We start from the raw sequence: 25,208 nt of genomic DNA, 5'->3' as shown, positions 1-25,208 counted from the left end.
CTCGGCTCACTGTAACCTCCACCTCCTGGGTTCAAGCGATTCTCCTGCCTCAGCCTCCTGAGTAGCTGAGATTACAGGTGCATGCCACCATGCTCTGCTAATTTTTGTATCTTTAGTAGAGATGGGGTTTCACCATATTGGCCAGGATGGTCTCAATCTCTTGACCTCATGATCCGTCAGCCTCAGTTTCCCAAAGTGCTGGGATTACAGGCGTGAACCACCATGCCAGGCCTCATTAATGGTTTTTTAAAGGAAACATGATAGGATGTGTGTGTTGTTGTGGTTTCTAAGACAGCCAGATCATTGCTCACGGTATGATGGCTCAGCTGGTCTGTGCCCATCTCCTCAGAACCTCCACTCCAACCTTTCAGTTCAAAGAACAGTGGCTGGAAGGAGGTGATTAAAAGTTACAAACCTACTTGGGGGATACTCAATCAAGGTGATTAATAAATAGTATATACTGAGAATGCTACAAATGAATACCAATGTTGTCACCTGTATACCCTTCCCTGAATCTAAACCTACCAAGCAGAAGGGACTTTAATTTCTTTAAATGGAGTTATAGGGTATTCCTACAAACTATTACTTTCTCTGAAATTTTTTACTGGTTTCTTGTAGAGGGAAGTAAGCTTAAAACAAAACATCCCAGTCAGTGGCTCTGCACAAAAGTAACCCTGAATTCTTAAGAAATTTTAGCCCAAGTCGTATTGCAAAATTATTCTTGACTTTGTTTTTAATGATTTTGAGTTGTTTTGATTTTGATATTTATTCCAAGCACAAAACATATTTTATAATAATTTAAATGTTTATTTAATTAGCCTTGAGATTCTTTTGGCATTATTCAACTAGTTTTAACATTTTTATTAAATTATTTGGTTGTGTGTAGGTGTAGGGATTTTAATTTGTCTTTGACATTAATTTCAAATATGCCTTTTTGTAGACTAAATTCCCTTTATTGCACATTTTATTAAATGTAGTTCTTCTTAATTTTAGCTTTATTAATAATTTTTCATTGTCTCTACTTTTCTATTTTCTGATTAAATGGGTCATTACATTGCAACCACAAACACGCTTCACAGTGCGATTAACACTGCAAATAAGTATCCAGATTCATTCATTGTCTTCTAGCTCTTCTCAGTCTTTATGTGTACTTTTTCTGAATATAAAAATAAACAGGTTTATTTGAGATTTGGAAAGGTTAGAATAAACATGCAGCCTCAACTATCCCCTGTGGTTCTATCTACCTGAATTGCCACTGGCATCACGATGGCATGCCTTTAGTATTTATTGCCTGGCGTGTGGTGACTATTATCCTCACTCATTTCAAAAGCCTATGGATAAATTGAAGTCCCAGAACCAATCTGTCAGAATTTAGACTCTGCCTCAGCCCTTCCTAGAGTGAAGTATTTGATATGCTTCATGTATCTATGATTCAGCTTCCTCCACTCTAAAATGTGACTCTTTAAGGGCTAGTCCTATTATCATATATTCTTTAATCAAAATACTATCAGGCACAGAGTGAGTCACCGATAAGTATATTAAAATTGTTTTAAATTGATGCTATTTATATTAACATTTAACATTAGTTTTATTCAAAATCTCAAACTGTGCTATAGTAAAACTAGTTTTATTTACCAATGTGATTTGTGCCAGTGATGATGATAATGAGGAACTAATTCTTAGTCTAAGATAGAAACCACAGTTATTTTGCATTGGGATTAGGTGTCATAATCTCATGACTGGTTAAATTTATGTATTAATTCATTAACTAAATAAGTCATCAAGTTATTATTGAATGCCAGGCATTCTACTAGGTGTTCTAGTACAATATTCCTCCTTTTTAAATAACTTATGTGAGAGAGGGATAAGTTGCTTACAGATTCTTCTGAAAGAAGCAGCAGTCTTTTTTGCATTGACCCTTGGAAGTAGGACTCTGTTTGTAGCTTTGATCACTTCTTAACATATTTGAGAGAGGTGCTAGATTAAAAAAAGAGAAAAAGACATGTAAGAGTCCTTCTAGTTAATTAAAAGAAAATGTAATCTAGTCTGAAATTGGATTATAATGCTTAACAAATTAATTTATGATGAAATTTTGCAATGGTATTGGTGCAGTATCACTCCAAAATACCACACTTTGGAAGTCAGCAAGTCTTGAATATCACCTGCAGTACTTTTTTTCTTAAAGAAGAAGGAGGAGGAGGAGAAGGAGGAGGAGGAGGAGGAGGGAAAAAACTCATAAAGTCATGTAAGTGAGAACACAAATTTTCATCTCAGGAAATTGACAATGTCCCTCCCTCAGAAATTTATTGCTACTATTCATTGTGAAGTATCATCTCTGACTTTGTTCTTACCCATTTTTTGGGAAAAGTAGTCCTAAATATAGAAGTGTAAATTTTTGGAAGTATGTATTTTTAACAAATTAAAATAAAATGGGACCTTAAAAAAACAGGACATTTTTAGTATTTCGATGGGCAGCATTTCTCTTCAGTTTTGCAGCATCACCTCAAGTGTGGCATCTTGGTGAGCCTAGCGGATTGCCAGTAGAGCAAATAGCCAGTGTATTCCACTGGCTGGCATGCTGTCTTCTCCTTGCTCCTGCTGGAGTCTCTGAAGTATAGAGCGATCATGGCCTGATCTGGAATTGACATCCATGGGTATGCCCAAGCCCCATATGAATCATCAGGCCACAGAGTTGCCAGCAGAGATCCAGTGCTCCCAGAACTGAAAACAGAATCTACCAGGATATAAGGATAGTTTTGAACCACATAGAATATTAGATAGCTGGGATCTGCAATTTTTTTTTTTTTTTTTTTTTTTTTGGAAACAGAGTCTCACTCTGTCACCAGGTGCCAGACTGGAGTGCAGTGGCGTGATCTCGGCTCACTGCAACCTCTGCTTCCCAGGTTCAAGCAATTCTCCTGCCTCAGCCTCCTGAGTAGCTGGGACTACAGGCACAGGCCACCACACCCAGCTAATTTTTGTATTTTTAGTAGAGACGGGTTTCACCATGTTGGCCAGGATGGCCTTGATATCTTGACCTCATGATCCGCCTGTCTCGGCCTCCCAAAGTGCTGGGATTTACAGGCGTGAGCCACCACGTCCAGCCCAGGATCTGCCGTTTTTACATTTGCAAATTGCCAAGGTTCAAATTACACTAATTACACACACACACACACACACACACATAAATATTTAAAATTAGGATACCAATAATGCCTTATGAGACTAAAAGTAGCCATTTATGTAAACATGCTTAGACTTCTTTGGAACTTGGAGATTCAGATTACTTCTCTTGTCATGTAGATATGTCTTGAGAGGTAACAGGATCTCACTGTGTCCTTTACTTTATTGATATCTTTTTTTCCCCACTGAAAATGTAATTGTTGAGGTGTAGAACACATTTTTCTATTTGCAAGACTTTATCAAATACGGGGAAATGCTATTCTTAACATACTACCTATGCAACAATCTTGCATGTTCTTCACATGTACCCCAAAACCTAAAATGCGATAAAAAATAAATTTAAAAAAAACATACTACTTATCTATAATTATGATCAGTTCTCTCTGCTAGGTGCTAGCAATAAAGAACAAATGACCCATTTTGTTTTCACAGTTTTATATTTAGTTTTGAAAATTAAATTTTGCTGTAGGCTTCATCATATTAATACATTCCTTCAAATATTTCATATTCCACTTTCATATATTTTCAGAAGAGTTTCTGACAGTTGACATGCTATTTTCTCCTTGCTCCTGCTGGAGTCTCTGAAGTGTAGAGCAATCAAGGGCCTGATCTGGAATTGGCATCTGTGGTGTGCCCAAGCCCCATATGAATGGTCAGGCCACAGAGTTGTCAGCAGAGAGAATGTCTTCCTTCCTTCCTTCCTTCCTTCCTTCCTTCCTTCCTTCCTTCCTTCTTTCCTTCCTTCCTTCCTAGTCATCATTATGAGTAAAGAAAGGTAATAATTTCTCCCACTACATAAGATTTTTTTTCCAAGTTTAGGCCTTAGACTTTATTAAGGAGACTACACAACAGAAAAAAGTCCACTTCTGAAAGTATCTTGCTACACGTTAACGAATGCAACTACTGGCTTCTCCTTTCTTGTCTACATTTAAAATCTTGAAGGTTTCAAATAAGCCCACAGCTCAGAAGCTGAGTATTTCATAATACATAAGATTGACAGATAGTTGACTTCTGTGATATATCAAATCACAAATTTGACTATTTGCTGGATAATTTCACCCTGGCAATTTCCACATGCATAGCTTGGATGCACACTATTGTAAACGTTTAACAACCACATTTTCTTATGTTTCTATTCTTTTGTGTAATGCCAGATTTTCAGCCTCCATTCCAGGGAGCAGATTGTTCCATTTGTCATAGGAATGCTACATCACCTTTTCTGTTCAAGTTCATGATTACACATTAGAGACACCCAAGAGTGTGGGTTAACTTCAGATCTTTCTTTCTGAAATGTCAGTATGTACTGGGTGAACCAACAGTTTTCTTCTATTGAAGTGTCTGTAAAGTACACTTTAAGACTATTTTGTTTGCCCTTAACAACCATGTACAAAGCTAATAACCCCTTCCAGGCACTTAGCTTAGGCATTGTAGAATCCATGAATAAAACCCCCAAATCTTCAACTTCATCATCAGGAATCCCCAGGGAGATTCTGAGCACAATTTAACTCTTTTTCTTCAGTACTCATTGGTCGATTCAGCCCTGGGACCACACACCAACATCTCTCATCTCAACTCAGACTGACTGTGTTGCTGCCAGATAGTAATAGTTTCTGCCAGCTCATTCATTTGGTATGGTTCGAGAATCTGCTTTTTCCTCTTTCTTTAGTAACTGGTAATGATAGCAGGTTCTAATAATTCACAGAGATTATTCCAGCATTCATTTTTATAAGATCATTGAAAAGTATTAAATATTTTGAAATATGGAGATTACAAAATGCAAACACCCATTTTCTTTGGCTCTGGCTTGCTAGGATTGGAGAGTCTTATTGTCAGGTTTGTGCAGGGAGCACCCAGGTAGGAGAGTTCATCATGCAGAAGATGTTCATCTGAAAATGCTTTTAGTCTTGAATGTAACTAACTCTTTCACTTCTCCTTCAAACAAGAATGTTTTCTTTAAAAAATTGGATCACGAGGTCAAGAGATCGAGACCATCCTGGTCAACAAGGTGAAACCCCGTCTCTACTAAAAATACAAAAATTAACTGGGCATGGTGGTGCACACCTGTAATCCCAGCTACTCAGGAGGCTGAGGCAGGAGAATTACCTGAACCCAGGAGGTGGAGGTTGCAGTGAGCCGAGATCGTGCCATTGCACTCCAGTCTGGGTAACAACAGCGAAACTCCGCCTCAAAAATAAATAAATGGGAATATTAGATAAAATCAGGCTTACAACTGTTAGCGGGTAGTGGCAGGGGGCGGGGGTTTGACACTTTCAGGCCATGCTGGCCTTTTTAGGTAGAGTTTGTTCGTGCGATCGTAATTCTCACAGTGAATGATGATAGGCAGGACAACTTCAAACTGCAGCGCTTCTCTTACAAATGACCAACCTCATGCTCTCTTTCGGTTACTTTCCAAGCAGGGCGTCTGGCGTCCAATCAGCATTGCCACAGATGGCCCCAGAGCTTGAGTACTGCCTGACACAAACAGACACACACCAATTCAGATGGTTTAAGTCAGAAAGTACCTTCTGGCTAAGCTGCGGACGCATTGCAAAACAACCCACATTCTGCCCCATCAATGTGCTGTGAGGTTCCTGAAAATGTTTTCCTCCCAGGAATGTATTCATTTATCCTTTCGGCAAACTGGTATCGATAGTGTTCCTCCTCTGCACTAAACAACAGTTGGAAGATACACTGGCCTGAGGGCCCTCTCTGTCCCAGGAACTTAGAGTCTAGTGCTGACATTCTTCATCTGGAACATTTCTTCAAAACATTTTTGTATTTAAGGCATGGCCGCAAACACAAGTCAAACCCTTGACAGCTTAGAAATAAAGGCTTTGAGACACTCTTTTGCGTATTTATTTTCATATGCCATACATTTTTTCTACCATAGTACCTGTAAGTCCTCTCTCCGAAGGCACATAGCTCCTTTCACTCCCTAGCTGCTTCCCTTGTCTCCCAGGAAAGCAGACATCACATGAAATGCTTCTGCAACCCATTCTTCAGCACTTGAGGTCCTGAACGTGGACCCTTTGCCTGCAGACAGTGACACCCATTCTCAGGTAGTTTTGTTGTTATTTTCTTACATTTGCCATTTCTACACACCAAAAGATAACTTAACTGTGGTGAGGAAAGATTCCTACACAATGTTGCTACCAAAATAAATGCCAATGTCAAATGAATTATTTTATAGTTCAGATTCGCCTATTTACAGAAAGTCTGAGGATAGCAAGAATTATTTCTTGAACACTTACTTTGACTAGCAGATATGTTGATCTCAACACTGCACTTCTTTGTTTTCATCACGCTTTTAGTGGTGTCAGTATGTAATTTTTTGTAACACCGTATTAGGCAGTGCAGAGAAAGGAAGAAACAAAGCAGGGAGGAAAGACCCCAGCATTTAAGAAGAGACGGAGCAGGCACATGTGATGAGAACATTTTATCTTCCACTTTGTGGTACGAGCACCGTTGCATCTGAACTGTGTGGCACTTCCTCCTAACGGGAGAAATGACACTTAGATGAGGACCCCGTTAGAATAAGCAGAAGAAACCTTGTGCGATACTGAATTAAGTCTAGTGTGGAAGAAAGGAGAAAAAGACATTGCTTTTATCTAGTTTTTTTTTTTTTGGTACCTAGCAATATGAGTGAGGCCTAGATGTTTGGCCTATGATAAGCCATGCAATTAATAATGCCATCACTTTCTCAGAAAAACTCAGGAAACTCAACTTCGCCCGCATGTCCCACAACGCACGTGCAAAGAGCCTGGAGAAACTCGTCCGCATGTGCATCGTCAGTTCAAAGGTTCAACACTCTCCTGTTACCTTTAATGAGAATATCTTTTCTATTGTCTCTGTTTGTCGTTATTTATGTCTTTTAGTTTCCTCAAGAAACATTTTCAAAATTAGCTTTCAAGAAAACATGACGAAAACCCTAAGTGTAATGTTAGCAGTGGTATATATGTTTGTATTATATGCTTTAGTCCTCTGGGTTGCTTTGCTCTCAAATCTCTTTGTCTATTGACTTCTATAGTTAGCTTGGTAGCTGCTTCCTAGCAAGCAAGCACCATCTCTTTGCTTTCCCCAGTATCCTATCCAGAAAGCTACAAAATATTCTGCATAGCAGGACATCAATAAATATGCTCAGCTCTTGTTGAATAGATAGATAGACTCACTATCACAGAGTTTAGCCAGACCAAAACCTTCACGAGATCCAAACATCCAGAAACAGTTCCTGGTTTTACTTTCGGGTAATATCCAGTGGCTGTTGGTTTAGTTTAAGAGAAAACTTAATCATTGCCACATTGGTTTTCATAGGTCTTTGTATGATTAGCTGTCTTGGCCTTCAGGTGGAGGAGGCAGAAACGCAGTGAAGTCACATAGCCATTACTGATTAGAATCCAGGTAGCGCTTTTAGCCTCTTTTCATTCATTGAGTCAACAAATCCTACTATGCGCTAGGCACTATTCTTAATATTGGGGTTAATCTAGAAGTACACAAAATAGGCAAAAATCCCCATGATTGTGGAGTTTACATAATAGTGGGAAGAGAATCTTTTTTACTACTTGGTTCAAATTTTAAGCTTTGTTAAACAATGATTCATCTGCTTTGGCTGAGACCTGGGGAATCCAGTGATTGAAGGAGCCATCAGCCAGCCAACTTAACACTAAAGAGATAGGACAGGCAGACAGCTTGCTGTCTTCCCTGCTGTAGGCTAGCAACGAATAGGTATATTTGATGTGAGGATAAGATGTAATAATCTATGTAGAAAACTCAGTCAAAAATTACCCCTGTAGTATCACTCAATAAAAAGTAGTTGTTATTTCATTGGTGTGGTTGTTGAATCTTGTAGAAAGAGAATGCTATTAAGATGGTAACACAAAAGTGTAGCTCAGAGCTGCCCTGTATAACTGGAAACTCCCTTTGTTCCTGTGTCTCCTGAAATTCCACAAGCTATACTTAGGATGGCAGCATACATCCATTTCTGCTCATCTTTCTGCCCTCTCTCCCTCCCTTTTGGAAGTGGAATACACCTCTTGTGACCATAGCTTCTGCTATCATGGGGCCTTTATGCTCACATTTTGCCTTTTAATTTTGGCGACTAGCCCCCTTTCATTATTTTGTGCCTTTAGAAAATCCTTTCATTCATTTTGCTGTTAGGGAAGAGGCTGAGGTCATAGATGGGCAATTTAAACTTCTGTGTTGATTCCTTTTAAAAAGGTTTAGAAATGATGAATTTGGTAATAATACATCTGAATAGGCAATATTAAGGCATGAAATAGTCATTTATGGTACCAAATACAAAGTATTGACAAAAAACAAAGATGTCATAGCAATGGAAACATCTTATTTTCCCATATATATATATATATATATATATATATATATGAAAAAAACATGACTTTTATGGCATTTCAAAAATGGCATTTTATGGCATTTAAAACATGACATTTCAAAAATCAGACAAAATAACAACTTAGCAATTTTTCTTTGCTTTTATTCATTTTACCTAAATGTCTCTTCCTCTTTTCTTCCTGTGAGAAATGTTTTAATAACTCAAACATTTAGCTCCCATTCTGGCACCTACAACTGCATCACATTTGTTATTTCATTGTTTTTGAAATGACAGATGCTTCTTTCACATCTTGTAAGAATGAAGATGAAAAGAGTTCATGTCAGATATAATGATTACTATTAAAATTAATATTTCTCCACCTCTATTAAAAATGCCTTTTTTCTTTCTGTTGAATTTTGTATTTTTGAACCCTTTAAATCAGAATTGAAGATATGCACTTTGTGATAAATTCTTGTTCCATTAGAGATCTTCTCCAATAGAAATAACTGAAAGTAAAGAATGGATTGTTTTCTTGAGATCCAGATAAAGAAGAAACTTTTAAATATTTTATTGAACTGAATTGAACTGAATTTAGAATGCAGAATTTCTCATACCAGTTAGATTAGTAATGCCCAAACGAGAGTGTCATCATTTCAGAGGATTATTTCCTCTTCTCATCCCTGAAATAGTACTGCTTGATATAGGAGATCACAGAACAGTGATATGAGAGAAATATCTAGGATAAGTATGTAACTCACTGAGATTCCTGGAAGATCTGACTACTTAAGAACATGTTGGTCTAGCAAAGTTATATGGTATCATTATCCACAGGATCCCAACAGTGTTATTTAAGTTCCTGGGAAATTTGTTTCAGCTACACTGGGAAGGATGAGGCTATTGCTCAAGTCTGAGATCCTGGCTTTTTGCTTGAAGAGTAGGGAGACACTCTTTTTGAAATGTTACCCATGTTTTATCACCAGTATCGATTATAATTAATTGTTCCACATCAAAAAATTATCAAGCCTACCTGCAAAACCTGGGTACCCTTTATCTGTGAATAATGCAAGCATGTGATTTTCTGTTTGGCTTTTGGAAAGATGGGCACTATGAGTTCTATGTGTGGAAGGAGGAAATTAGGCAGATAGATCTCAGACAACTTTATGGCTTTCTGATAGCTATGAAAAAAAATGGGCCTTAAGAATTTTCAAAAAGAGAAACTGAGCATAATATCTAGAAGTCCAAATGTGTCCATCTGACTGACCAGGAAATCCAGGAAAGAGACACACATACCGTCATCAGAAGGTATGCTCAGGACGTTTCTGTGCAGTATTTGTAGGCTTATTTACAAGGAGAAAGGATAGTGATCCAGTGAAAAACAATGTGTAGGTCCCTCTTGCAACATACTGGGAATTAATTGCATAGATTAGGTAAACTTGCCCTATATTTCTAGTAGAACCATCACTGGAGGAACACAGGTTATTGAAAAGAGCTCTGACATCCAGTCAAAATGACTGTGTTTGTTGAACCAACTCTGCTTATAGATTAACTGTGGTTGTAGATCTTGTCTATGCTATTGGATTTAATGTCAGTTAGACTAACTAATTCCAAGCTTCTTTGGAGCTCTGTGATTTTCTGGGTCTTTGCACTTTTTTAAAAAAAAAAATTTACATCATGCTGAAGGTTGATGATATCACCGTGCACATGGATAAATCATACCTAGACTCTTAATAGAATGATGTTGGGGAATGTAATGTGGTGATTTGCCTGTACGGGTTATGGAAGTTTAAGCCATTTAAACATCTTTGGATGGGTCTCAATGGTGACACATTCAAACTAAAACTAACCTTGATGCTGTCAGATTCTTGGCTTATTTTGTAACATGGAAGCAGAGCCTTTGGCATCATTCTCTGTGACACTGATTTTGGTCAGAAAAAAACTCCTTATCTGTAGTAAAAATATGCACAAACTGGGCCAGTCTTGTGACAAGGCTGCCCATCAGCTATTGCATTCTATCCAGCTCTCTCATTAAGATTATTGACATCCTGATGTTCGTATTGTACCAGGACCATATCCAGGGTAAGCTTTGGGGAAAAAAATTATAGAGTTGTCTTTTTCAGTGAAAGATGATGTCTGTTACCCTTTGTTGGTGAAAGCACATTGGCTATACATGCATTGATTCTGGTGGAGGTGCAGGTGTTCTCTGAACATTGTTTTTTCTCTTGTTATTCTTGCTGTGACCACACTGGATGGATAAACAGCAGTATATGTCACCAGGTACTGCTAAGATGATGATGATGATGATTGTAGCATTTATTCGGTACCAGTGTGAGTCAAGCACTAACCATGGAATGTTACATCCACAGAACTAGTCTGTATACATATGTGTCATCAATATGTCAGAGGAAATTTGTAAATCAGAATGCCAATTTCTTCTCTTATAATTTTCTGCCTTTGATATGTAGGTGTGTATATTAATTTGCTTATTTTTTATTTATATTCAGTAAAAAAAAAAGATTTTTTAAAAGTAAGTTTGTGTCAATTCACCAGAATAACATGTCACAATGTAGAATATTCTTGCACATAGTAGAAGCTCATTAAAGACTTGTTATACGAATGAAGAAATGAAACACTGGCATAAGGCCTTTCTTCAGATACTTTTATTGACAACAGACCTTCCTTAGTTTTAATGGCATTCATGATTATTACAGTGCCACTCATGCAGAGCCTTGGCATCAGTTCCTTCCACTTTTGGCATTCTACTAAATGTTGATATTAGTTATGTTTGATCCAGGTGACCACAGTTAAAGACGAACATGTGAGATTCTACATATGATCTTCTACATGTTTATAAAGTGTCAGGCTCTTAGATTAAAGCTTAAACAAAAATAGTCATGAAAACATTTCTGTTCCCCAAATCCTAACCAGAAAATTAATGTTTTTTAAATGCCCCCCTCTGTTCTACCAACAAAATAGTTCTCTGGCAATTTTGGCATTTTTATGACAGCTCAAGAATCTTACAGAATGCCTTCACATGAAGTTTACTATAAAGAGTTTAATTAACGGGGAAAGCTCCTGGTAGAGTGTCTCTTATACACTATTGAACGATTACATTGTGGGAGGGTGGTAATTAAATTAATGGAAAAATTTCTCATTGATATTTTTGTCACCTTGGGAAAATTTCAACTTGCTAAAGATATTCGTATGTACATTCTATTCATAGCATTGTTGCTGTCATTTCTGAAATGATTACATCCCAATTACTTTTTTTTACTTGCTTTAAACTTAAAGGTTCAAATTTTTTCTTAAACTTTAACAGAATAATTGTTTTGAAAATGAGTTATATGCTTGGTTTAAATAGCATTGCATAGTATTTCAATATTTATATGTCTTTTGTGGCAACTTGACAAATCAGTCATCACCACAATGTACAAGTGGTTTTCATTTACTGAACAATACCAGCTTGAAAAGAAGAAACAGTGCATATAGGGAAAACATTTCAATTTCAATAAATAAATCTTAACTGTGTTGTTTCATCATAAAGTACCCATGCTAATCTGGGTTAATATTAATCTTCCTCATGTTAATTTTTAGTCTAAGTGTTGCAAAGAAAGTGACTAATACAGTGACACTCTAACTTATTGATAAAATTTAACTTTCATTTCCCTTTCATCGGAGAACTAAATTATTGCTGAAATTTGAATCAAATCTGACCTTTCTTTCCCAGTTGGTAGCACAGTGATAAATATGTGTAACACACACACACACAAACACACTTAGGGCATATCGATTTTGATGGTGATGATGAAAGACAGCATAATATTTGGTGAGCTGCATTTTGCCTTTCTCCTGCCTTTCTTTCTCATCTCCACAATCCTAATTGTTACTGTGTTCAACTCTAAAGTAAACTAAAGAAATAAGAAACAGCGTGAATATAAAGTGAGATAGCAATTATTTTGCTCACTTTCTTCATAGTTTATAGCATCGTTGATCAATTTCCTGTAGCTTGATTTACAAACTATTGATAGCCTTTGCTAACTAATACCCCCAAAATTATGTTTAAAATAGTATTTCCACTAAAAAAAAAACTATAGTAACTTTTATTTTGTGCATTTGTATTTAGTCTCTTCTTTCTCCTTCCATCCTTCAAACTGTAACAGTTGAAATTTGGCCAGAATATTTATTAACCAAATGTTGAAGAAAAGATATTTGTTAAAAATAGTTTGGGTTATTTGCAAAAAGGAAGGAAATTGGAACAGATCAAGATTAAATTGCAGTGGAAGAGTTGGGTTAGTTCTGGCGAACAGAAAGCTGAAGTAGGGTTGATTTCCTGGCACTGCTTTCTCAGCAAAGAGAACAATTTTAATCAGTTACAAAAATATTTGTGATCCATATGTTCCTCTCTGCTCATTCCCATATGCCCATATTCTCTTTTATCTTGGTAGATGATGACTTTATGATTCAGGCATGCAAGAATAATACCTCGCTGACTTTAGAGCTCCGTGCTATTTCAAAACGTGTCCTGGTAATTACGCACACACATATATCCATGCTGTCCCCACTTTGAGTTAGTTATGCGAATATCAGTTTGTTCTTTCTCTCTTCCTGGAAAGAATTATATCTTGCATCCTCCTACTGAGGCTGGAATAATGTATCTAGGACTTAGTTTTGAAAATTACATTGCTGTTCACCTGCTGGATTACATGCCACTGTACAAACATGAGGGTCTGAAAGAGAAGGCAATAGGGTTGCTGCAATCCTTGAGAACTTCATTTAACTTGGAAAAAGGAAAACAGAATCCAGAATGCATTTCATAACCATCTCTGACATCTATTCTAAGACATACTGGATAAGGATCTTCTTAGTTAAATAGATTCTAACTTTTAAGACACGACAATTTTTATTTAATATTGAGTATTAACTAGAGTAGCTATGGTGAAACTGATCAAAATTGAAAAATAAAAATTACTATTGATTAGCAATCCAGTTTTGTCCTAAATGCATATTTAGCTCTCAAAAGCCATGTAATATCCAAAAACAAAAGAAACATAGTTTAAAGTCTAATCATCCATCTTAATAAAACATGAATAAATCCAGAAACTATTGACTGTACAAGTGATTGCATTTCCAACAGTTGTTTTCCCCTTGAACAACAAATGGCTTTGTAACCCAATATGTTATTAATATAGCCACAGTAAAATCCTATGAGGAACCAGCTGTGCTCATTTAAACTTGGGAGAAGTGGGTAGCAAGGAGGAGGGAGAGAGGGTTTCTAACCTTCAAATTAAATAACTGTGATGCATTTAGTGTTTTCACAGACAGGTATATGAGGAAGAGGTGTGCATGCTGTTGCATTTAGCTGTTGCACACCAGAGTAGAGTTACAGGGAAAAGGAAGAGATGCAGCCTGATTTTGGCAAATGTTATTAGGAGCCTGTCTCTGTGTTTGCATTCAAGCTGTCTTTGCCGCTGCTCCTGTAGGAGTTGTGAGAAAAGAAAGTGCACATTATAGTGTGGATTGTTTTCAACAGCCTTGAGGTTTGCAAATCTGTTGAATCCCTCTGTCAGTGCTTCTTTGCTGTCAAACAGAATGCCCAGCTGGCGGTGGCAATCCCGATGGGGAGGGCGGGCTATGGATAGATTGTGTTCACCCTGCAACAAGAATATTAGGAATGCTTCTTCCCAAACTATAAGTGGAGAGAAAAGAGTTTTTTCAGCCATGCCATTATAAAAGTTTTCTTTTTCTTTTTTTTTTTTTACTTTTGTAGAGAATATTTCATTAAATCAAAACCTGTCAATTCACTTTATTCAGGTAACTTTCGTAAATAAAGAAACCACAGAAACAGCTTTAAATATATAATATAATCTATAATTAAGACAAAGACTGTGGTTAGAAAAAAAGGCAAGACTTTTGCTCATAGGTGATCTTGATTCTCATTGAGGCAAACACACAAGCTTGTTTTTTTTCTTTTTTTTTTTTTTAACACAAAGTGCCAGATTTCACTAAAAAAGGTTAAAATTGAAGTGAGTAATCTTCGGTGCATAATGCAATTGTTAATTTTAGCTCCTTGCGTGGGTGCCGTTCTGACTTGAACAGCCGGCTGTAGCCTTCATTAGAGAAGAAGCAGGCAGCTTGAGACAGGTGGAGCTGGATCAAGCTGTGAACGTGATTTGCTGGAAGCTGGTCATTAGTGTTAGAAACCCCGTCTTATTTATTTCATCCTTCACCCTACCATGATTATTACAAATATTATTGTTTACTTTTCATCTTTTTTCAGGTTGACGATGTGTCACACTGTGTAAGGGAATCGCATGGAGATGGGCATTCCGAACTGTTAATGGGGACATGGGACTCCAGTTGTCTCTGATCACTTGTGTGGATTTTCCTGGTGTAGAACGACAGAAGCCGCTAGTAAGTCGCCAAGACCTACAGCAGGAATTCTGCACGAAAGGTAAAGGTCTTGTTGTCTGGCTGTCATCTCATTTATATCTTAGATTTATCATTATATAGATGTGCCTGCTTGCATACAGCAGTTCACTGAATGTAACCATGACAGGATCTATATCAGAGACTCATTTGGCTTGTAGTTTGGAGAATTAGAGCTCAATTTGTTCACTCCATTTTAAATCTGGTCACGGTCTGTTTTTTTACTTAAATGCTCTAAAAAATGAGTTAGGGCACCAGAAGTCCCCTGCCTAATGCACTGAGAAACAACCTGTTTGCCAGTGGAATATGGAACTTTTTATTTTGTTAACCACACAGATGGAGTGTCACTGAAATAGAAGAAATCCATCAGAATGCAATGGATGAAATATCCTAAAACCTCCCCAAACCTGAATGCATTGCTTACTAGGCACTTTACAGATTCAACCTACTGTCCTGTTGGAAAACTTCCTTTTACATTCCCACAATCCTTTGCCGAATAAGCCTGTGTATTTTATAGATATCATTCGATACCATCTGTTTTGTCATGGTAGATTTTAGCAAAATTGCTGTGGTTTAGATTTTTCTCATGCTTCCTATTTTCAGTTGGAAATAAAGTTACTGAATTAGTAAGTGGTAATTGAACACTCTCAAAGAAACATATTAAAACTCTTATTTGTCCAATAATAATAATTTCCATCGTAATGACTGGGAATGGGACAGTGATTGCTTGGATTTTTTTTTGTAAAAGAACTAACTTTCTAAGCTACAGCGTCTCTCTCTCCTCCTTCTGCTTCTTTCTTTTTCTTTCTTCTTTTTCTCTCTCCTCCTCCTTCCTCCTCCTCCTTCCTCCTTCTCTTCCTTCTTTTTTTTCTTTCTATTTTTCTCACAGCTTAAAAAAGTGAGGAGGAAGTAAATGCTAATTTATTCATGAGCCTCATTTGACAGCACTTCAGAAGGGGAAGTGTCAGGGTTTTATAAAGGTAGGGAGAAAAAAATAATAAGAGATTTTAACTTGGAAAAGCCATTTCCAGTGTCTGTAGTCTACTGAGAGCCTGAGGAAGTAGAGTTCAGTTGCTGGAGCTTCCTTAGAGCTGCCTGCCAGACTTCCTTCCACAGGATCTTGTCGCACCAGCAACTGACAGGAGCCTGGGAGCTTGGGAGAGGGCTTATGCTTTTAGTAATGTAGCTGGCAGTTCAAAGCCTGGAAATGTTGACCCCGAAAGGTTTATTGCCAAAATTAGATCCCATATTTATACTGAATTATTACTTCTTCAGTCGATTTTTACCCTTGTAGACTACTGTATTTCTTATGCCTAGGGAAGCATGTCTGTGTTTGGAAGCTGCAAATAATTTTTCAGTCATCTTAGATATGCTGCAGAACATCAATAGCACATCTTGAGTCAGAAGTCAAGGGTCATTTGATCAAAAGTTGGAGAAATATCCTCTTTTGCGGCTTCTTCTACTTTGTAGTGGAGAATGGGGGACTAGCAGTCGTGTGGGAGTTATGTGCCTCTAAGATTTGTTGATCCATTTTGATGGCAAGGTGTATTCACAAGTGTGTGTAGAGGGTGTGTGGATGGGACCACTGCATCTGCCTTTTGTGCATGCCTTGGGTACTTAATTTCAGCTTCTTTTTTTCCGCCTTTCGTATAAAATTCTCAAAATTGCTCTTTTGGATTTGAATATGAAAGGATAAATGAAATAGTTAAAGAATTATAGTAAATGCTTCACTTTGCACTGACTTTATTTTCTGATGTCTTAACCTTCTAGGGTATAAAATCTTGTTATTTTAATTTGCATCTGGGAGAATGTCTGAGCAAGGAGACCTGAATCAGGCCATAGCAGAGGAAGGAGGGACTGAGCAGGAGACGGGCACTCCAGAGAACGGCATTGTTAAATCAGAAAGTCTGGATGAAGAGGAGAAACTGGAACTGCAGGTGAGTGAGCATGAAGAGACCCTGATTCTCATATAACTGTGTGTAGCTCCCTTCTTTGATTTTCAGAATACTTTCAAGATTTATTTTTTAAAGAGTTTCACTAGTTGTATCATTAGGAAATTCAAAATGCTAGTCTCCTACTTTTTCAATATTTGTCACATTTTGTCCTAACTCAACCACACTCTAAAATGTGTTTTGTGGGAAAAAAGAATAGGAAAGTATTTATTTTCTGAGTTTGCACACAGCATCCCAGTACCAATTTCTAGAACACCTCAAGGTGTACACGGAAGGCTTCTCCCAAGGCAGCTTTAGACTAGCTGAGTTTTAAAAATGAATTTTCTATTTCGTGGAAAGATGAAGACTCAATTGATGGAAAACTAAGGAAAATCAAAGGCAGGTGTTCTTTTGACCTTCCTGGGCATGCTAAGGCTCAAATCTTATTAGCAAACAAGCCAAGCCCTAGAATTCCCAGCTGAAAAAAGAGTACTAGAATGGGGGAAAAAAGACTGGGAGTGATTAAAGGAAGTGAAACAGTGTTGTTAAATACATCATGATTTACAAGGGAAAGAGATGTGGGAGAAGGAAAGTAAACTGCACTTACAAATAGCTTGTAAGTATTGACTTTCTTTTACCTGAACTACAGAAGTGTGAACTCTATATACCAACAGTTAACAAAGGCAGACAACTGCGTGATGGCCGAAAGCCTTCAAAGCTGACTTTTTACTTTTCCCCTTTCCAATAGTTGCTGTAAAGAGAAAAAAGCTAAAAATTAGTCAAAAGTTTGTAAAACCTAGGGAAGGAGGAGTCCTCCATAGTGGTTGTGATATCTTGTTGCTGTTATTATGGATTTCTCTCCTGTAGCCGGGAGTGACATTGTTCTCTCTTTGTCTCTCTGGGTTGTTGGTTTACTGTTTGTTTTTGTTTGTTTTATTTTCTTTCCAACATACAGAGGCGGCTGGAGGCTCAGAATCAAGAAAGAAGAAAATCCAAGGTAGGATTCTTGAGATTCTAGGTAGACCCAATATCACAGGTATAAATTGCATATTTTATATAAGAGTTAAAGGATTTACCGGCAGTTCGGATGATTGTGTCCGGATATTGTGGGGATCACGGTTGCACTGGTGCTGTCTGCTTTTGAATTGTTTGTGTTTATGCATGTCTTACTTTCTGGCACTGTGTATTTTTTATTTAGAGGATTTAGTGTTCAAATAGCTGCAAATGTATGTGATTCTATTTTCACACTTGGAGATTTGTCAGTGATTTACAAAACAAATGGCCACTTGTTTTGTTTTTATTTTAGATAAAATTTGGAGTCTATGTTTTATGCTCACTACTTGATTTCTGCCTTGAAGTAAATAGATACTACTGCTCAGTACACACTCTTCATCCTTTTAACCATCTTCTCAGTCAAATCTCCTGCAAATTTAGTTTTAGTAGAAATTAATTTTGTTATTTCTTCCCCCCTGATATTTTCATGAAATGACAGCAATTCATTCTTTCTATGTTCCCAATGTGATGTGCACAATTTACTAAGAGTATTTTTCAAATTTCTCTAGTCACATTCTTCTTTACTTTCATCCCCAGCAATACAGAGGTATGCTGCTTTGAGCCAATGTAGACGGTACTGATTGGCAGACTTGAAATTTGGTTTTAAAAATCTCATTTGGGAAAGTTACGTGAATGTGGAGATGATTTGGCAGGCTGAGAATGTCTCCTGTTTGTTTTCTTTATTTTCCCTTTTTTCCCTTTTTTCTCCCCCCTCCTAGTCAGGAGCAGGAAAAGGTAAACTGACTCGCAGTCTTGCTGTCTGTGAGGAATCTTCTGCTAGACCAGGAGGTGAAAGTCTTCAGGATCAGGTATATCCCCTTGTCATTATCATTAATTGCATGAATGGGATCCACCTTTGTGTGCATGACTATTAATTTGGTGTTAAACAGTATTTTGGGGGAGAAAAATACAATTGAAGAAAATAATTCATTTTTTGGCTTCATCCCCTGCTTATGCAACATTCTAAAATAGTTTGATGGTTTGTCACAGAGTATTACGTTTTTTTTTTCCAGACTCTCTGAAAACTGCAAATGGAAAGGAATTCAAAAGAATTTAGATTAAAAGTTAAATAAAAAGTAGGCACAGTAGTGCTGAATTTCCTCAAAGGCTCTCTTTTGATAAGGCTGAACCAAATATAATCCCAAGTATCCTCTCTCCTTCCTTGTTGGAGATGTCTTACCTCTCAGCTCCCCAAAATGCACTTGCCTATAAGAAACACAATTGTTGGTTCATATGAAACTTATGAAATAGTGAATAAGGTGCATTGAACTTTGGAGAAATACTTTTATGGCCTTTGGTAGAGATTTCTCAATACTGCAAAAATTGTCCAGAAATAAATCTGAGCTGATGGTGACTTTAAGTTCATATTATTAATATATCTCTGCATATTTTACCCTTATTTTTGCTCCTTACATCAAGATTAGTAGGCTGTAAAAATTTAAATTTCAACAAAACTCTTTGGTTACAAAATGGGAAACTTCACATCATACTTATTTTTGCTTGCCTTTTAGGCATCATATTAGCTTTTATAAAAAATAGTCTTGCTGCTGAAACTGTACTTATTTTATCAGAGGCTGAGAGCAGTCAAGACAAAAGTAAAATGGTTTACCTGAGCCCAGGGGAGGGAAAACTGATGAAGATATCATTATTTTTGTTTGCTTTGGTTTTGCTTTTCTCTTTTTACTTTAATTGAAATACTCTGAATTCCCCTCACGGAAACGGAGAGCATTGAGAGCACTTTCTTTAAAAGGACCAAAAATAAATTTCTTATAGATTTTGTCCTAAGAGTGTATTTTTTTTCCTAGCCTCATATTCTTAACATGCCACTCATGTCATAAGGCATGTACAGGCTATCTTTCAGTGGCCATTATTATGTTTCATATACTTGCTTTATTTTACTTGGGCTCTGAGAAATGTGTGGCTTTCCTTCAGCATTTTATTTGTGCTTCTATTTTTGATGGAGATTGAAAAGGGGGAATAATGGGAATATCACGGCTTATATTATTAAATGTTGATCGATGGCTTGTAATGTGCTGCACACAGTATATGTTAACTTTGCAGAATGACAAACCCTGGGAGAAGTAACGCCCCAGTTGTCCCCCACTCCTCATGCCAGGCAGAGAAGGACAGCCTTTATAGACTTAATCTGCTTTTTGTCCCATTTGACAAGGTACCAGGAGGAAACTTTTTAAGGGACCATCTGTATCATAGTGCCCACCTTGGACCTAAGTCTAGTGTCTCCATACAATTGGTGCAGAGAAATAAGGTGTAAATGGTGCTTTGTTCCTGCTGGTTCCAAGCTCAGAAACCAAGACTAGCTCTGTAGGAAAGAATGAGAGCCTGCAAGCTTCTCTTTGGATTGGCTGGGGAGTGGTGGGGGCAGGGGCCTGATAGAAAATGCCCAGACACTCATATAAGCAAGTGGCCGTGCTACCTTTTTAGAAAATAAAGAAACAGACTTTTGAGTTTATATGCAATGCCTTCATTAGGTACCACCGGCACTTACAAAATGTGCGAACTGAATCCCAGAGAACAGTGGCAGAAGTATACAGTAAATGGATTGTATCGCTTCCCCAATGTTTGTAAATTCACAGTATTTGGAAAACTGCCTTCATTTTCCAGTGTGGGAAAAACTCTTGTTACCTGTATTACTTGATCTCAGACCCATACCTGATGGTTCAGTCTGTCCTTAAGTTAAAGGAATTTTGCTTTTCTAATGTTATACTATTTACTTATCAGTGTATTACTGCAACTTGAATCACTCTTTTACTGTTGTTGGATATAAACTTATCCTGTACCAATGTATTTATTAACACTTGTATTTTATTATTGAGCATATCAATAAAAATATTAAAAAATAACAGATTGTTTTTTACCAACTCTATAGCACTTTTGTGTGTTCTTTCAACACCGTAATGTATATGCATAGAAAAGATAATTTTTTTCCTAACTATAGTATTTGTCAACACATGGCATCAGTTTGTACATTTTTTTGTAGTGGATATTCTTCAGCCTCTACTCATGCGTTTATAATATAAGTCCAAGCCTCTATGATTTTAGATTCATACATACAGAGGCTAGATGTTTCAGTCAGTTTTGAAGAAGTGATGAGATGACTTTCATGGCCCAGGAGCCCTCAGTTTCCCCTGATGATTAACTGTCAAACTGAATCTTTCCCACCCCAGCCATGCCTTCTGGGCCAGAAGTGCCCCAGTGATTTCTTCAGCAAGTAGAAGCAAATCATATCCCTAGAACCTGCCTAAACCTTTGCATATTAAGACATTTCTGTCCCAAACTGCAATAAATGACTCTATAATCAGATTGCACTCAGTTTTACATATTTTATGTAAGTACATCCCCAGGAAAAACATGTTGAAGTTGGAAAACTCAGCTAAGATATTTATGGTGAAAGCATATTTTATTTCATCATTTATATCATGTGACTTTACAATCACAGTGAAACAGGGAGTTCACAATGGAGCCCCTTCCAAAAAAGAAACAGCTTTGGAGAACTTTTCTTTATGATTGTTAGATTACCCAGGTTTACAGAGAACCATTAAGAAACCCAAATTTAAGAGGGTACAAGCATCAGTTTAGTCACATGGAGTGTGAGCGTTAGATTAATTTTTAGTGAGCGACATTATTAGTCATTGGGATTATTTTTTCCTACATCATAAATTTTAATGTCACTAATGGAAGAAAGCTTTCCCATCAAATAATCTCTTACATAAGAATAAGTGGGCTTAATGTTGGTTAATTTGTCATAGTTTTAATCATAGCCTAGGTTTTTCATAAAACTAAAAAACATGATTTGGCTCATTCTTCTTCAAAACAGTGAACATACTATCAATCAAATGCTGATATATATGAGTTAATACAAAATAATCTGGTTTTAGTACAAAAAAAAAGAATAAAAAAGTGGATCCAGTCCCAATACTGTAAATGACCAATCTTATATCAAGTATCAGTTCAGGAGTATATTGTATTTTGGAAAGGACTGATACCAAAATAAAATAATATCAAATATTTGTATATTATTTATGAAAAATATGTCTGCTTCCTACTTTTCTAAAAGGCAATGCTTACTGTAACTATACATTATAATGATTTATTAGTGGTATTTGTAAATTATAATAACAGTTTATACCTAGAATTCCTGCAATTATATAGTCTGGTTTTTCATAGTAGTAGAAATCATTGTTGACCCGGTGCTAAAATTAAGTTTTTATTGTAAATTGGGTATTAGGGGCTTTCTTTATGTCTGTTTTACTTGTACTTATGATTCCTAGTATCCATCTGTCTTTGTTTGCACCAATTTCTCCTTATAAGGAATTATAAAATAAAACTATAGAAACCTTCTTTTTTTAAAATATAATGGCTGTGATGCAAGCTTACTGATAAATAAATTTTTTCTAGGTGTTTAAAAATAAACCTGTAGAAAAAATAAGTGTTGTGATCTACAGGAATTCAACTTGGTTAAAATTAATATTCATGAAGCAAAGTTTCAGTACTAGATGTTCCTTCTGACCTCCCATTGACTCCTGAAGATCAAGTCATTTTAAAGGGCAATTAGTTTCCTGACAGGTTTAATTTTTACCATTTAAGAAAAAAAAATCTGCACCTGGTTTTCATTTTTCTATACTTTATAACCTCTACGCAAAATGGGAACCAGACAGAGATTATAAACCTGGCCCTAAATTATTATATTTTTTCCCCAACAGGAATCAATTCATTTACAGCTTTCCAGTTTTTCCAGCCTGCAAGAGGAGGATAAATCTAGGAAAGATGAATCTGAAAGAGAAAAAGAAAAGGATAAAAACAAAGATAAAACCTCTGAAAAACCCAAGATCAGAATGTTATCAAAAGGTGAATGTGAAAATGTTTCCTTAACTTACTCAATTTGGGCACATGCGTAGTCACAGAACACATTCTAGATTTCAAATGAATATTCACCTCCCACCAAACCCTGCATGTAATTCTACATGTGTACGTATGTGTGTGTGTAAAAAATGTGAACTTGATTTTCTTGCTTTCTGTCTATGATGTCATTACTTGTGTTGCTAGAGAGGTTATTTTTCAGATCACATATTTCTCTGGATTCACATTTTAATCTTCTGTTGTCAATGACAAGCTTGTACAAAGGAATAAATATAAATCTGCCCTGAATTTAGGTTTCTTAGACCGATTAACTTGGATTGGTGAACAGTAATGAGACTGACTGTGATAGCTTAACTTTCATGTTTATCTTAAAAGACAGAGAGTGGATTAGCAATTCTCAGTTAATAAGTGATATGGTCCCCAAAGTACACATGTGTATGTCAATGGAATACATGATTCACATTTTGTCTGGCACAGAATAATTTAGTATTTGCAGCCATCTACTTTTACATAATGTTTATTTTAAAAATGCACACTTCTACTTCAATAAATTGCTGTCCAAAAAAAGTCATACCTTTACAAACCGAAAACCTACAATTCTGACAGCCCAAAACAAAACTAAGTTGAAATGAAGAGTCCCATGAGTAAACAGCCTTGCAGTAGATTTAGAAAAAAATGGGCAACTGGGAAAGAAGAGAGTATCTGGTTAACTGTGGAATGAAAACCACCTCTAACAGTTACGTGCTCTATAACCATACATCTGCTTATAATTGTTGTTTCTGCTGCAGAATATATAAAATCTAAGGTGTATATGACAGTAAAGAAGTTCAGGTTTCTAAAACAGTTTTAGAAATTAAGCTTTGGACAACATTAGGATATTTAAAAGACTTGGGAATATTTAGCGTTCTGCTGTATTTTGTACTAATTAATAGTCTCATAACAGAACATTCTCTTTTTTTGCCTTCTTTGTTTTAAAAGAAAAAGGGTTTCATGGGATCTCAAACTCTTGAGAGCTCTCTCTGTAGGTGGGAGTTCTGTCATGTGGAGTTTGTACCCTTGTTATTTACAGTGCAGAATGAACACGTGATATTTGACTCCACCTCCCCCAACCCCACCACCTAGACTGTGCCCACTTACCCTCCTATGACATTTGGATCTTTCCATAGTCAGAATTTATTGGGTGTTTTCAATTCCTGAATCTAATTTTCATTCTGATGTTATATTGCCATGTTTCTAGTTTTGAAACATGTATTTTTATACCAACAGCTTCACCTAAAATTTATCTGAGCAGGAGGGAAATAGGAAAGGTTGGGGAAACCTTTTCCACCCCACCTTTCTACTATCATTTCTGACAACTCTGACCTGCTATTTGTTTCAGATTGCAGCCAAGAATACACGGATTCTACAGGCATAGACTTACACGAGTTTCTGATTAACACATTAAAGAATAATTCCAGGTAAATTATTAAATAAGCCTCTTACTTTTAGGATCAAATAGAATATTACAATCAAAGTTGGTAATCCAACACTTCTAAGAAAGCCATTGTAAAATACAGATACCTTCCCTGACGTCTTAAACTGTCTCCTGTATTTTTGTTCTGCTAATGGTTTGCATGTTTACTTTTTATAGAGAATCTTAATAACTGGGTAGTTATCCAATTAATAAATTATGGTTTAATAGCCCTGCTTTTCTAATCACAAAGAGATACTGACTAAGGGGGAAAAATAAAGAATAAAAATTATTGGTGTCACATCAGCCAATTATGTTTTAATGCAGCTGTGTATTCATTTACAGTCAGTACTTGGCCTTTGTTTTGTTCCAGTTTCCTACTAATTTGAAATATACTATTTATTTGATATGTTTTATGATCCTAGTACCTTGCATGCCATAATTAATTTTAAGACTACAAAATTTAGATATTTCAAAATACTTAACAGATAAGATTAGGATTATTTCTTGTCTTATTTCTTAGGTATTTTGAAATATCCAAATAATCTTAAATATAATGATATATGTAAATGTATGTAAATGGTCTGCATATTCCAAAGAAGAGTTAGATACAGGTTTGTACCAGCATACATTTAAGTAATCCTTTCCATACATTTAATGAATTCTTTAGGTCTTTGGAAATGGAGCATATCTAAAACCTTTTAAATTTAACATTTATTTTGCAGGGACAGGATGATACTTTTGAAAATGGAACAGGAAATTATTGATTTCATTGCTGACAACAAGTATGTTAAACTGCAATGCTGGTTAATTTGATGATGTATCCTAGTTTGGTGTTTGAGTTAAATTATCCATTCTGGAAAGATTTAGGGATAGATAAAACATTGCTTAATATGTTCCTTGATTTGTTAAATGGGGAAATTATTGGAGTTAGGAACTATATGCTGATGAGAATTGTTGC

General features: G+C 36.4%; 1 protein-coding gene across 25 annotated transcripts in view; it reads left to right on the top strand.

Moving 5' to 3' along the window:
• Window positions 1-25,208, top strand: part of ARPP21 (cAMP regulated phosphoprotein 21) — a 159,377-nt gene that overhangs the window by 27,903 nt on the left and 106,266 nt on the right. For 18 of the 25 annotated variants that reach the window (XM_064360172.1, XM_064360170.1, XM_064360164.1 and 15 more), the window contains exons 2-8: window positions 14,787-14,960; window positions 16,706-16,872; window positions 17,822-17,863; window positions 18,639-18,728; window positions 22,641-22,785; window positions 24,176-24,254; window positions 24,973-25,032. In XM_064360172.1, the coding sequence (XP_064216242.1) occupies window positions 16,744-16,872; window positions 17,822-17,863; window positions 18,639-18,728; window positions 22,641-22,785; window positions 24,176-24,254; window positions 24,973-25,032 (545 nt within the window). In that variant the 5' untranslated portion in view covers window positions 14,787-14,960; window positions 16,706-16,743. The other 7 variants (XM_064360159.1, XM_064360157.1, XM_064360161.1 and 4 more) reach the window with 7 other exon arrangements.

This window comes from Aotus nancymaae, unplaced genomic scaffold (genome assembly GCF_030222135.1).
Source record: "Aotus nancymaae isolate 86718 unplaced genomic scaffold, 86718_ANA_hifiasm-v0.15.2.pri h1tg000038l, whole genome shotgun sequence".
NCBI classification, from domain to species: Eukaryota; Metazoa; Chordata; class Mammalia; order Primates; family Aotidae; genus Aotus; species Aotus nancymaae.
The sequence above is the reverse complement of the archived record's forward strand: the minus strand, read 5'-3'. Positions and strand labels throughout refer to the sequence as shown.